Source organism: Python bivittatus, unplaced genomic scaffold (genome assembly GCF_059951505.1).
Source record: "Python bivittatus isolate LINGU-HERP-01145 unplaced genomic scaffold, Pbiv_v1 ctg000270_np1212, whole genome shotgun sequence".
NCBI classification, from domain to species: Eukaryota; Metazoa; Chordata; class Lepidosauria; order Squamata; family Pythonidae; genus Python; species Python bivittatus.
The window spans coordinates 1429601-1443256 of record NW_028277050.1 but is presented as its reverse complement, the minus strand read 5'-3'; the positions used below and the strand labels follow the sequence as shown (position 1 = coordinate 1443256).

Sequence of the window (13656 nt, the reverse complement as noted above, 5' to 3'; positions counted from 1 at the left end):
TGGAACTATATTTTTTATTGTTGCTAGATACAGTTATCATTCTTATTTTCTATTCTTGCTTGAAACATTTCCAATTCCCCTGCCTTTTACTCAGTTTTGTACATGGCAAAAATGTTTCACTTGTACATAATTATTATAAGTCCAGGATCTGAGTATGCTTATTGATTTTTTTCTTTCCTTAAAGTTGCACGTGCATTTATTTATATGCCCAAATGTATTTTTAAATATTAGCTTCTGCATTATTATTAATTATTTCTTTAACATCCTTTATTACAACTCTTTTATTTTCAATTTTTTCTTGGTGCATGTTTGTTTAAATATCATTTAAAAGATAAGTTATAGCCTGTCATTCACCAAAAATACAGTACTTGAGGCAACGTAACATTGAAATTAACCAAGTAGGATAAAAATAACATACAATTAGTGGTAATGCTGAAATTATTGATATAAAGGGAAAGTAAAGATGACTTTAATAAACAATAAGTAGGATTTTATGAAGAAATTAAAATAGCTCAAGATAGACAGGTTTCTTAAAAAAGAAGAAAAACTGTATATTCACAAAGGATTTCAACAAGATGAAAAAAGGAAGAGAGCAGAAAAAACAATGCAGTTGCGTACATACGCACACAAAAAAAACTTATGGAAAATCTGGAAGGATGTGTATTACTTGTGGAAAGAAGGACAGCCACCACCCCCCAGACAAAAGTACAGAGGTAACCTGGATTTATAGAGAGTGTCAAGAAGGGTAAAGCTGAAGTTTGTGCAGAATGCCAAGAACAAAATGGCTTCTGAAAAAGGGTGTGGGGACACAGTATACCAAATATTTAGTGATGATGATAATAGACTGACAAGTAACAAAAGAAAAGTAGAGCTATTTTGGCTCAGTCTTATCCCAAAGGGCATGGATTTTAGGAGGCAACTGTGGAGAGCAGTAAGAAGGGACAAGACTGAAGCTCGGTTCTGATAGAAACATAGTGATTTTTTTAAAACTGAAGTTTAAACTTTAAGTTTAAATCTGCAGCTCAGATCAACTGCATCCTAAGGTAATGAAGAAATTTGCAGGTGATCTGACTGAACAATTTGTGTTATTGTAGAGGAAAGAGGGAATGGCCTTGAGGGACAGGAGGAAGAGCCACTACCAAGGCAGCAGTCAGATAAAAAGGCCTGAGTCCAAGGCAAGAATGTAATGTGAGTAAACATCTCAGACAAGCCCCTCCTCAGGTCACAGGAAGATAAAGGGAGGGAGGGGGAAGCGCGTTCAGACTTGCAAGATTCTGCTATTAAAGCTTTACAATAAAAGTAGTCCTGACCTACGTGGCATTGGTTTCCTAGCCTGGTCTACCTTGAAGGGCTGACTTTTTATTGAAAAGTCCTGGTAAACTAGTGAAGTAACTAGTGACCTACTGAACTAGTGAAGTAACAGAAAACTGGAAAAGGACAAATATTGGTTCTGTGTTCAGAAAAGAAGATTGGCAGCAGAACCTCAGACTTGTTAGTCTGACATCCTTCTTGGCTGGATCATAAGAGAGATCTGTGAGCGTTCTTGGTAACAATGTGCAGATTATCAGGCGTCAACACAGATTTGTCAAGAACAAGTCTTGCCATGCTAATATTATCTTTCTTTTTGATTGATAAATAGCTTAGTAGTTTGTAAGCGTGCCATAGGTATACTTCTGATTTTAGCAAGAGATTTGACTATGTGTCCATGGTATTTTTATTAGCAAGTTAGCTAAGTATGGTTAAATGGTACATCTATTGAGTGGAGCCAGAAGAAAACCATATTTAAAGTATTCTTATCAGTGATTCCTCATCAAACTGAAGTAAGGTATAATCACAGAGTTCTGCCCCGGGCCTGGTACTCTTTATAATTTTAATTAATGGAGTAGATGAAGATGACACAATGCTTATCAAAATTTGCAGATGACAGAATTGAGTAGAATAGCAAACAATCTAAAGATAGAAGCAGCATTCAAACTATTAATAGGTTAGAGAAATGGGCCCAAAATAACACTAACATAGGAGAGAAAAATGCAAAGTTCTTTACTTAGGAGAAAAAAAGAAATCAAATGCAGACAAAGGATGAAGAATGACAATATGTACGAAAAGAATCTTGGCTGCTAAAAAGGCAAATGCAATTTTAAGCAGCATCAGTATAGTTTCCTAACTTTTGTAAGAAAGTATTCTGGAGGCTGGGGCTTGTGTGATAAAAGGAATTAAAATAAGCTTTATTTAGGAAGTAACATGGTGATAAGAAAACCTAAGTTACTTTAACCTATCTACAGCTAAGGATCTTTAATGTGCCCTCCTCCTCTATGAAGGGAGAGCAAGTCAGGTAAGAACCAGAAACACACAGGCAAGTGTAAGAAAAGGAAAGAAGAGGTGAACTGGGTGAGGAGGGAAGGGCTGAGAGCCCTGAGAACATCAGACTAACCAAATGAAGATATATTACCAAGAGACATGCAAAAGGCCAGGAATGGTGCAGAGTCCTTCTGCTAACTCATCCTATATCTATTCCCTGTAGTAGCCCATAGATTTATAGGTGCAGGAAGCTGATGAATGGACAGCAGTAATTCCACCATATTAATTGATCAGGCTCCACCTAGAATACTGTTCCTAATTCCAAGCATTAAACTTGAAGAAAGATTTCAAGAATCTGAAGAATGGAAAGATGATCCAAGGAATGGAAACAAAATCTGACGAGAAGAGACTAAGTGATCCAGGTATGTTTAGCCCTGAGGAAATGGTGTGGGGGACGATACCACTTTTTACAAGACTGAAGGGAGACCACAGATCTCTACTGTTACAGAGCGCAAGGCGCAGAATTAAGTCTTGTATTTCAAGATGAATGTTGAGGAGAAGAACCGTGTCAGAGCAAGGGCAGGTTTACAGTGTAACCAACACCCAATGAAATAGTTAGCTCCTCTTCGCTGGATGGGTTCATGCAGAAGTTGGACAGTCTGAATGGATCTTTTCACATCTCTGATGTAATGAAACATTTTCCCACTCTGTTTGTATTTGCCTGAACAAGGTCTAGCAGAACTTCCTTTTGAACGGGTTGTTGCAGATCCACATTTGCGGTTGCTGGAACAGCCAAGTTGGCCAGATGATCTTTTGGCCAGACTTCTACCTGTCCAGTTTGTTACTGGGAGAACTCTCTGGTCTCAGTACTTCATGGATTCGCTTTGTTCAAATGTCCAAACTCCAATTGTGGCTTGTGGCATCCTGTGCCAGATAGCACAGTTGCATCTAGCGCTGCTAACTTGGTTTTACTTGTTTTTTTTCCAGAATTATATTTAAAATATTTTTCACAGTAGGTAATCCTCACTGAGAATCGCTGTTCTTCTTTGGCCTTTTCAATAATTAAAAAAAGCTAGTTCAGTTCACACATCCAAGGAGTTCATTTAAAATCTTCTGATGCATCTACTAAGCTCTTGTGGTGTTTTTTAAAAGCGGTAGAATCTGCTGTTGTAGGGTTCCAACACATACTCTGCCAATCTTTACAATAGCAAGCGTGTCATAACCTTGCAAGTAGTACCCTGTTGTTTCAGGGTGTAAATGCAGGTAAAAAAAATATATTCTAAGATGAGCCTGCATGTCCCTTCTTTGCAGCCAGATATCTCTGCTTTGTGTTCCTCCCCCTCCCAGTCAAAACTTCACACAGACATTCAACATGCGGCTGCAACATTCACTAGGTCGGAAAATACTACTGTTAGAGGCCAAACCTTGTTCTGGGGTGTAAATGATGTGCTTTTCCCCTGTTTAGTGGGTGGGGTGGAAATTATCTGTTTTGCAGAAAGCAGAAAATGTCAGGAATCCACCAGACTTGCAATAACTGCCCCCTCTTAAAACAAGTTTTATTGCCCTGGAGAGCCATCTAGTGGACTCTCAGCTGAAGTTAAAGGAATGTCAGATTTCTGTGCTTAAATTTAATCACGAACTGGTAAATGGGGCAGAGCTATGCTGGTTTCATAGGCTAGCTTCCTGACTGCCTTCAAGGGTTTTGTGGATGACTGATGATGATAACTTTCCTGTCTCCCAAATGGGCAGCCATTTATTTCTAACCCGTTAATCTAATACCCATATTCGTCTACTGCTTTATGATGTCCCTTTCCCAAGAAGGCACATGCACCCTAGAGCTATTTATATGGCATTTATTGCATACTTACACTTCAACACAACTGCATTATCTTATAAGCAAGGGATAGGATGGGAGGGAAGGGGGATAGGCTAAGGTGTAGCATTTTCCCTTTTAAGTTTTTTGCTCATAGAAATTGTTAGGGGTTTAATCCTCAACAAATCATAAGCTAGATAAAATTCCAGCTAAAGACCAGAAAGAGAGCATAAGGGGCTGAGAAAAAAGGATTAAAGCCCCCCCCCCCGAAAAGTTAACTTCAATGGTAGTAAGCACATCACAGCCACAACTAAAATCTTCAGATGTCCTAAAGTAGTTACGTTGGGTAATCACATACATTGCTTTATAACAGAAGTTGTAGTGGATTGAAGGCCTGATGTTGCTTGCAATCTGCAAACAAGTTGCTTACAGATGCAAATTATATATGATTGCAGTGAAATATGATCATCCTTCATTGAAACAAAAAAAAAAAGTCTTCTTAGTCATGACTCAATTCTTTATTAGAACTAGAAATGGGCTTGGAAAGACTCTGAAATACCCACAGTGGAGGAATGGCTGGTGAAGATGACGGAACTAGCAGAAACGGAAAAATTAATTTGTTTGCTTAGAGAAAGATTGACAACTATATTTATTAGTGACGGGAAACCCTTTATGGATTTTTTGCTGGAAAAAGAGAAAAATGAACTGGCGATTTATGGATTTGATTATTAGAAAGGGTAGATTATGGAAAGACGGAAATTATGATGTAACCGTAGAGAGGGTAAAATATAAATGTACTTATAACTGCTGTTAAGAAGATCGGAAGCTGCTTCTTTATTACTTTTTTCTTTTTCTTTTCTTTCTCTTTCACTTTATTACTTTACTCTTCACTTCAAAATTTATATTGTTTTTATTCTGTTGAAAACTTCTAAAATAAAAACCATAATAATTTTTTAAAAAGGACTAGAAACAGGCTTATCCTCACTACAGCCAGTATCTGTGACTCTGCTGACTGAAATACTGGCTCAGACTAGTCTCCTCTAAAAGCTGTCGTGTCTTGGATTTTGCAAAGTAACTTTCCTCCCCCATGGCTAATTTAAATAAAGTCTGATTTCAGACTCTGTAGATTTTCCACACGATCTTGATCTTAATTGGCTATGAAAAAGCTGTTTGAAATAAAAGAGTGGATTCTCAACCTAGGCTTACAAAAGGCCCTAAGCTTTAGTACAAAAACCTGTAATTTAGGCATCCTAGGGAGAGCATTCTCAGCAGCTAAATACCTTACCAACATTTTGAGCCCAACGCACAGGAAAGCTTTTATATTAGCCATGCAAACAATCTTACCTTCAGCTCTTCTGTAAGCACACTTGCAGAAGATTCACTAAGCCCACGCCCTTTGGAGGAAATCAAATCAAGACCATGTGTCCTCTTTCACCACCACTTGTATTTAAATTAGTGTAAAGATTCAACTGAGAGCCAGTTTGGTTTAATGGTTAAAGGCACCAGGATAGAAACCGGGAGACCACGAATTCCAAGAAAACTGCAGAGACATGTCCAGGCAGTCATCAGGAGTCAACACTGACTTGAAGGCACGTGCCAGGCACAGCAGAACAAATGCTGATATTATTCTTCCTTTCTTGGGAGACAACTTCGAGATGACCTCCAGGACAACTACATTCTGCATGAATTCTACATTCTACGTTCTGCCACTGATTTAGTCCTCCCATTTAGAATCTGACATTCATAGAAGAATGTTAAAATAGACACTTTCATGATTTTACAATGTTAATTAACAGTCAGTGACAGTTAGCAAATTAATATTCATTTATTCCTGAATACATAACAAATCTTGTGTTTTTCATTCCAGACTCCAAACAGTCACATTGTAATCCCTTTCTGGTATACAAAGGAACTCCAGATAGGCAAGTGACACTTCAGAGCCCATTTTCCTCGTTCATCCTTATTGTCACCATCCTAATCGTCACGCTGAGTTTGCAGCAGGTTGCACAGGCGGTGAGAGCCTGCCTCGGTGAAAGGTAGCAAGGGAAACCAAGTCGAAGTATGTCCTTCCTCCAGAACAATAGGTGGCAGCAGCAGAAATATTAACTAATCCATAACCAGCAGCTTTGCCGCGCACCTGGGCAGACGGGGCCAGGGGTACAGCTAGGAGGGTTGAGGCCCTTCTCACCCACCAGTATTGGAGCCTTCCTCTGGCTGCCCCCATGTCAAAAAGACCTCCTTGCACACAATCTTTCCCCACAAGGATTTTTCTCCACAAAACGTGGCATCCATGTTTGCATACGAAAATGGATGTATCGTTAAATCCACTGCTGCAGGGAAGCACGGCTGTTTCAGCTTGCCTAAGTACATATAACACACGGGTAGTACTTGCATTTCCTGATTCAATCCATTTCTGCTGGAATGGTTAGTTCAGTTCTCATCCCATATATCCTTACTTCAATCCAGACGGAGTAGGAAGGGAGGGTAAAAACATTAAAAATTGCTAAGTTTCTGAGCTAGAAGTAGTGCTATGAAACCACCTATTCATGCATAGCAACCAAGAATTGTGGGAGGAACGAGCCTGCACATGTTGCAGCTATCTGTTTAGTACACAGGCTGCTGCTGGCTGTGGTTGCTTAAATTCGATACGTGGCTAATTTCCAGAGTGGGAGCTCAAAACTATTCACATTACGCAAGTTGAAAAGCAATGCCTTTTGAAATAGATTCTAGAACTGATCAAGCGGTACTTTTTGAAAGAAAAAAACAAAGGCCTGTGCAAAATGTATTTCCTTAATGAAGCCAGGCTCCAGGATTAAAAAAGGATTCTTTGTATGTTGAATACTAGGTAAAGTAGGGCATTTTCATGTGACAGCTCTACCCTGGGGCCTGCAAATGTGTCAGAGGGAGAGTGTTGTAAAATGCACGCCAGATCTTAACCTTTGGAAAGCCCCCTTTTGCACTTACATCCCCAATATTACCACACAAGAGATGAAATTGTTTGAGACAGCGATTACTTTATTAAGAGGGGAGATGTTACTGAAACATTCACGTTTCTTCCAGCCTCTCTACTTCCTCAGAGGCAGATGGAACAAGTGCCTCTAACTGCAAAATACAGAGCCAAGTTGTAAGAAAAAGAAAACTGTACAGTCTTTACTCCTTAGATGCCATGTGAACCAACAAGTCTACCACACGATTGCTGTATCCATACTCATTGTCATACCTAGGAAAGAAAGGAGGGCTCCTTTTAGTCTCCTTCGGGAGAAACAGCAGTAGCAAAAACAGCAGCATGAAGCCATTGCTTGCCACTACATACTCTCACCTCTGCTGTCCTGCAGAGCACTAAACACTGCACCTCCACCCCTCCCCAAATCCAGTAAGCCAATTGACAGCAATCATCTAGCCCCTTCCATCTCTTACCAGGAGACCAGCTTGACAAAATGATCATTGAGAGCAATGCCAGCAGCTGCATCAAAGATGGAAGAGTGGGTATCGCCATTAAAGTCACAGGAGACCACCTGGGGGAGAGGCAGAAGTAGATCTTGCAATACATTAAGATAAGCACTGAAGCGGGAAGCCTCGGATTTAGGCCTCCATGTACATTTGTAAGCCAAAGCAACTGTGCCTAGAATGAATGGTTGCCTGTACCAAACAGCCACATTTCACATATTGAAGGTAGACAGAACAGAAAGCATACCTTATGGCTACCTACAGTCATGTCTAGAAATTTGGCAATAGCTTTTAGGCAATTGCTGCAAAGTGCTCCAATGGACCTGATAGTCATCTTTGCATGGTCAAAGAAATTCAGTTTACCTGGTCCTCTGTGTATCCCAGAATACCCTTCATTGGGCCATCAGCAGCTGCCTTCACAACTTTCTTAATATCATCATACTTGGCCTGGAAAGCAAGCGAGGGAGAGAGAAGCGTTAAATAACTGAACTCTGCCTTGATTTCCTATTGTGTAGCAAGTTTATAGTCAATTCATTCTCACCAGTATCTGCTACCACTCAAACAGCCTTGGCAAAAAGCATGCTCAAGATCTTGAGGACCACAAGTTCCCCACCCTAACTTAAAAGTTACAAAGAATTTGATCATAGTAAACCTACAGCAGCCTTTCCCAACCTGGCGCCCCTCATGAGTTTGAATAAATTCCCGCAAAGCTAGAGGGAAAAGTGAGGACTATCAGAGTGAGGACTGGAAACCACTGGTTAACCATTACATGAGTTTTCTGTATCTCTTTGCTGTCAGCTAGCGATTACCTAGATTTCTGCACCCCAATCCTGTACTACCAGAAAAGTAGGCTCTGAAGTACTATAGAATACTCACTGGTTTCTCTAAGCGGCATGTTAAGTCCACAACAGAAACATTTGGAGTTGGAACACGGAAAGCCATCCCTGTGAGCTTCCTGTGAGTGTATGAGAAGACTCAGGTTAAAGATACACATAGTCCTTGTTTCAGCCTGTGCCTCAATCACCCTCTCTTTGGGCTCAGAAAGGCTTACCCATTCAGCTCAGGAATGACTTTGCCCACAGCCTTGGCTGCGCCTGTGGATGCTGGGATGATGTTCTGAGCAGCTCCTCTCCCATCTCTCCACATCTTCCCAGAGGGGCCATCCACAGTCTTCTGTGTGGCTGTGATGGCATGAACTGTGGTCTGGAATAGAAGAAGAATAGACCATTTTTACCACACAAAACTGAATATGTGTTCCAGGTATCACAGAAAGAATTTGCACACACGGTCACCTCTCCTTCTGTTTAGCATTTTCCCACTATGCAACACAATTCTGAACTCTTTTAAGTGTTGGAGAAACAGAAGGCCTACCTAGGGCCTATGCAATTCACCTACCATAAGACCTTCCACAATGCCATAGTTGTCATGGATGACCTTGGCCAGTGGTGCCAGGCAGTTGGTAGTGCAAGAAGCATTGCTGAAAAAAAAAAGGAAAGAGGCACCCAATGGGTGAACATGCACCATTCTGAGCCCTTCTAGAAGATACTCTGGACCCCCCAGCACCAGTTCGCTTTCCCCACATAGTCACCTGACGATTTTCAAAGACTTGTCATATTTCTCATGATTGACACCCATCACAAACATGGGAGCATCAGCTGATGGGGCAGATATTACAACACGTTTAGCACCACCCTTCAAGTGAGCCTATAAAGGAAAAGAGTAGCAAAATTTTACCTCCTATTCAAGAATACAAGTAACGCAAGACCTAACACTAAGCAAGTCTTAAGAAGAATCTATTCAAATGTTGCTCTGCAGACTCTTTTCTCTGGATTTCTCCCATAGTATGATGGCAATGTTTGATAGGCCACAGTCAAATTGACGAGGCTGGCTATAAATACTTTAAAGTTGTCTATGTCCAAATGCCAAAAGAGATTCTGCCCCACCCCAGTACTCTATCAATGGATCTACTTTCTCCCCTAGAAGATAGCTGTTTTGAGCATATGTACACATCACATTACATTCTAAAAAAATAAAAATGGAATACAAAACAGCTATCAATCCAGATAGCATCCAAATTTCCCATCACTGTCAGAACAGCCATATTCCTCTCTTTACAGCAGAAATTCGTACAATGCCCCTTCCTCTTGTAACACTTACACTAGCTTTCTCTATGGTGGTGAATACACCAGTTGATTCCACAACATATTCTGCACCGGCCTCAGCCCACTTGATGTTTGCAGGATCACGCCTGGCAAGGAAAAAAAAAGATCAGCTTTGTCTCTGCAAGCAAGAAGTTTAGACTACCCAAGTAAGAAAAACCAGAACGGAGGGGATGTTACTCACTCTTGGAAAACAGTAATGGCATGTCCATTGATGACAAGTTTTCCATTCTCAGCTTTGACAGTGCCATGGAAACGGCCATGAGTGGAGTCATACTTAAACATGTACACCTAAAATTAAGATATCCAACATTAACTCAACCTTCATAAGGAAATTTCCCTTTAAACCCCAAAGGGCCCAAATATATACCCACAAAAAATAAGCTGAATGTAAAAACACATCCTGATGCTGGAAGAAACGATGTGAAGTTCTGAAATAATACCACAAACTGTTTTCACCCAATATTTTGTCCACAAAACACTGGACAGATAGGCACAACACTATTGTATAGTGAAAAACTGTAACTGTCCCTCTGCAAATTGTTTTTTTTTTTTTTTTAACACAGAGACAACACGATAACTTTAGCTGCATGCTGCTCAGGATGGTGTCTTCCATCAGGGCTTTTTATTTAATGAAAGCATCCTTGTCTAGAGATGCCAAACTCTTTTTTTACTTTATAAATGTTATCTTACCGACATAGGTTTCTAGAAGATATTGGAGGGGAGTGTTATTTGTTGATACATGAATGTCTCTATGTTAAGGGGTAATATGGCTTTGTCTTAGAAAGCAGATAAACTCAGACCCAATGAAGAACAACTGTGGGTTATTACCATGTAGTTCAGATCAATGAATGGGTCATTGATAGCCACAACTTGGACCTTATCACAGTTGACTGCTGCTCTGGTGACCAGACGGCCGATACGGCCAAATCTAGAGGGAGAAAAATATAAAAGCACCTGTTATCTCCTGAATGGGTTAAAAGAACTAACTTGGCTCAACATGCAGGGGCATAGCAGAAAACCAGTCTGAGAAAGCATCACGGACCAACTCCTTGGGTAGGAAAAGACTGCAGGAACTACCCAGAATTGCTGGGAGTCGGGTGGCATAGAAATATTATTCAGTGGCAAATATTAGGAAGAGCTTAGAGACAAATAACCTGGTGCCCTACAGAAGATCTGAACCTTTATTAACATAATTTCTTAGCAGTGGCTATGCAAAATGAGGATGGAATCTGTACGCCAAAACACATAAGACACCTTGGTACCCATTTCTGATTTAGGCCATGAAGTCTGATTTGGTTCTGGGCAAAGCAAATTTATTCAGGGTGGACTTTCTGCCTTAACACTGCGTGTCTCTATGATCCTTCCCTCTGCTATTTTATATGGCAGCAAAACATCCCTATAGGGACGTGCTGTGTAACTGTCACTGAAATGCGAAACTTGCATTTGTTTGATTTGTGCTACTATTCTCTACTCTTAGCAAACCACAGAATCCAGGAGGAGACACTCACTAGGCTCATGTTAGGGCTGCTACTAACAGAGCAATCATCTACCAATACCAGAATAAAGACTGGTAGCATACAGCTCGGAAAATCCCTATCAGTTTCTCTGCAGAGGTAAGGGGCTAATGAGAAAACGGAGGAGGGCAGAGATGTGACTCTGCCCATTACAGAGACATACTTCAGAGCCCTAAAACAGCATGTGGCTTCAGGGGATCATGTGACCGCTTTGTATTTGAAACAAAGAGCATCCTTGCAGGAAACTGAACAACTCCCCTCCCCCCAAACTTTTTGCGGGTCACCCTCCTCTGAAATCTATCTTTCCTCCTCTCCAAAATAACACAGCATTACCACATCTTGAAGTTACCATGCAGGCTGAAGTTTGGGAAGGATTTCCCTCTCAAGTCAGAAAGATTGCTTTAAAATCTTTGCTGAATAAGAGTGCGTTTGGAAAAGTTAGCGTTTCACAGATTCTCAGGACTACCAAGAAAATACATGGGAATTGAAGCATTTACAGTTTTACAGCTACACAAAGCTACTTTATGGAAAGTCTGTATGAATTATCCAACTAGTAAGAAGGCTTCAGGGTTTCTTATCTCTGAAATCCAAGACTACAGAGTTTTCAGGGATCACACCCAGAACTCTACAGAGAGAGCTACATCTTGCCGGTAAGCCCTGAAAGCAAGTTCCTGATACTTCACTATCGGTCCTTACACTGACCAAGGTATCGCTTAGGCAGAGCTTCTCTCAAGTTGCATAAGCCCATTTGTCTCTTTCCTAGGCAACGGAAAGGTCAGGCACTAACTTTAGAGTCAGTCTTCTCAGACACTGAGCTGGAGTTATCTGGTTACAGTTTTCGGCCTCTAAGCGGAATAAGGTCAATTCTTAATAGGCCCTTCAGAATGAAGGATACACAGTCCTCCCAGCACATGTTATGAGATGCTCTGAGTTGGCAGGATGCAAAGATACCAGAAAGCAAAAATACAGAAATAAAAGCAAGAGAGGGAATCAGTTTTTTTTTTTTTTTTGGTGGCTTCCTGATGGGAATGACTCAGCAAATAATGTTCAGGGAAATGAATCATCCCTGGCTTCCTGCACCCATCATGGCCACAAGCCTGCTCCATGTGCTTTGGCTGTCCCAGAGAGAGCATGGAAGTAAAAAGTGCAAAGAGGGATGCCACCTGATTAAGGGACAAAGAGTGCCATGGAGGACACAAGCAGCTCCTGTTTGAAACAGCTGCTGGAAAAGGGGAGGTGGGTGGGCCACGATGACTTCTAGATGTCCTTGAAAAGGAAAGGAATGCTGGGCTGGACTCTTCTGCCGCAGTCCCCCAAGATCTGAAAGAAGCTCAGAGTGGACAGCAACACGAGGCATCCCGACGCCAAAGGCTCCCATTGGCCGGGAAGTTATTCAAGTGCTCCCATGCGAGGGCTGCCCTTCCCCCTCCCCAGGCCCCTCCCTCCCTGCCATGCTTAGGCAGACTCGCTGCACGTCCGCCCCCTCGAACTCACCCGTTGACGCCAATATTCACCATCTTTGCCTCTGGAAAAAGCGCTCCTAGAGAAAGAGGACGCGAGCTTAATCACCGGTCCCAAAAACTTCAACCCCCCGCCCCCAAACCCTCAAGATTCTCTACAGGCTCTTAACTACAGCGAGCCGCTGAACGTCCATACTAAAAACTTTTCTTATCCTTCGCCCCCCTCTCCCTCGCCCGCGAAAACTTTTCCTTCAGGGCTCAGAGCAGCGCCGCCTCGCTCCCGGCAGACGGGAGGCAAAAAGCCTCGCGGAAGAGAAAGGAAACACGCCGACTGTGTTACGGGACCGCGGTCGGCCTGCGACTCCTTCCACCCCTGCGAGTCCGCTGGGCCTTTCCGGAAGATTTTCCCCCGCCAGGAAGCGCTCCTCGAAACTTCGTTCCCGCCCTGCCCGCTCACGGGAGCCGAGAACGGCGCGCCGCTCAGTTGAGCATCCTGGTCCCTCGGCTGCCGCCCCCGCCCCGACCGATGCAAGATTCCGCTCCAGCGCAGCCTCGCCCGGCACCGACTACAGCCTGTAAACGGTCCTCCCACCCGCCCCACAGCCTCGCAAAACCCGGGTCTTGGAGGGACGGGGAGGGTGCCCGGCCAGCCCCCCTCGCCACTGCGTTCTTTGCCCGCTTCTCTCGAGCACCGGTAAGCAGCCCCGCTACCGTCCATTGACAGGGAAAGCTGCGATACCAGGGGCTTTCCCCATAAAAGCGAGCGCTTACCCAAGGGGGCCTGACCTTACTCAGCTCCGCAGTGCAGTGAGGAGGTGAGAAGGCAGGGCTCCGCTACTCTGCCCTTTATAGAGCCCGGTATGATAATGACGAGGCCCGACCTCCAGCGCAGGCACCGAATCAGAGCGCGAGGGCGCCGGAGGGGAGGCTACGGGCAGCCCTAATGTAGGGAGTGGAGATCT

At 42.6% G+C, this 13656-nt stretch overlaps 1 protein-coding gene across 1 annotated transcript; it reads right to left on the bottom strand.

Annotated features, from left to right (window-relative positions):
• Positions 1-7105: 7105 nt before the first annotated feature.
• Positions 7106-13572, bottom strand: GAPDH (glyceraldehyde-3-phosphate dehydrogenase). Its single transcript, XM_007429612.4, has 12 exons — positions 13466-13572; positions 12729-12774; positions 10549-10648; positions 9902-10008; positions 9716-9806; positions 9147-9262; positions 8954-9035; positions 8610-8761; positions 8435-8513; positions 7922-8005; positions 7529-7626; positions 7106-7331 (listed from the first exon to the last, which is right to left on the bottom strand). Exons 2-12 carry the CDS (start codon positions 12749-12751, stop codon positions 7262-7264), a joined length of 1002 nt encoding a protein of 333 aa, XP_007429674.1. The 5' UTR covers positions 12752-12774; positions 13466-13572; the 3' UTR covers positions 7106-7261.
• Between the last annotated feature and the right edge of the window lie 84 nt (positions 13573-13656).

Coding starts and splice junctions, on each gene's coding strand:
- GAPDH (XM_007429612.4), bottom strand. CDS start 12,751: ATGGTGAATATTGGCGTCAACGG. Junction 9,036..9,146: donor AAGTCTTTGAAAATCGTCAG/GTGACTATGTGG, acceptor TTTTTTTTTCAG/CAATGCTTCTTGCACTACCA. Junction 8,514..8,609: donor GTCATTCCTGAGCTGAATGG/GTAAGCCTTTCT, acceptor ATACACTCACAG/GAAGCTCACAGGGATGGCTT.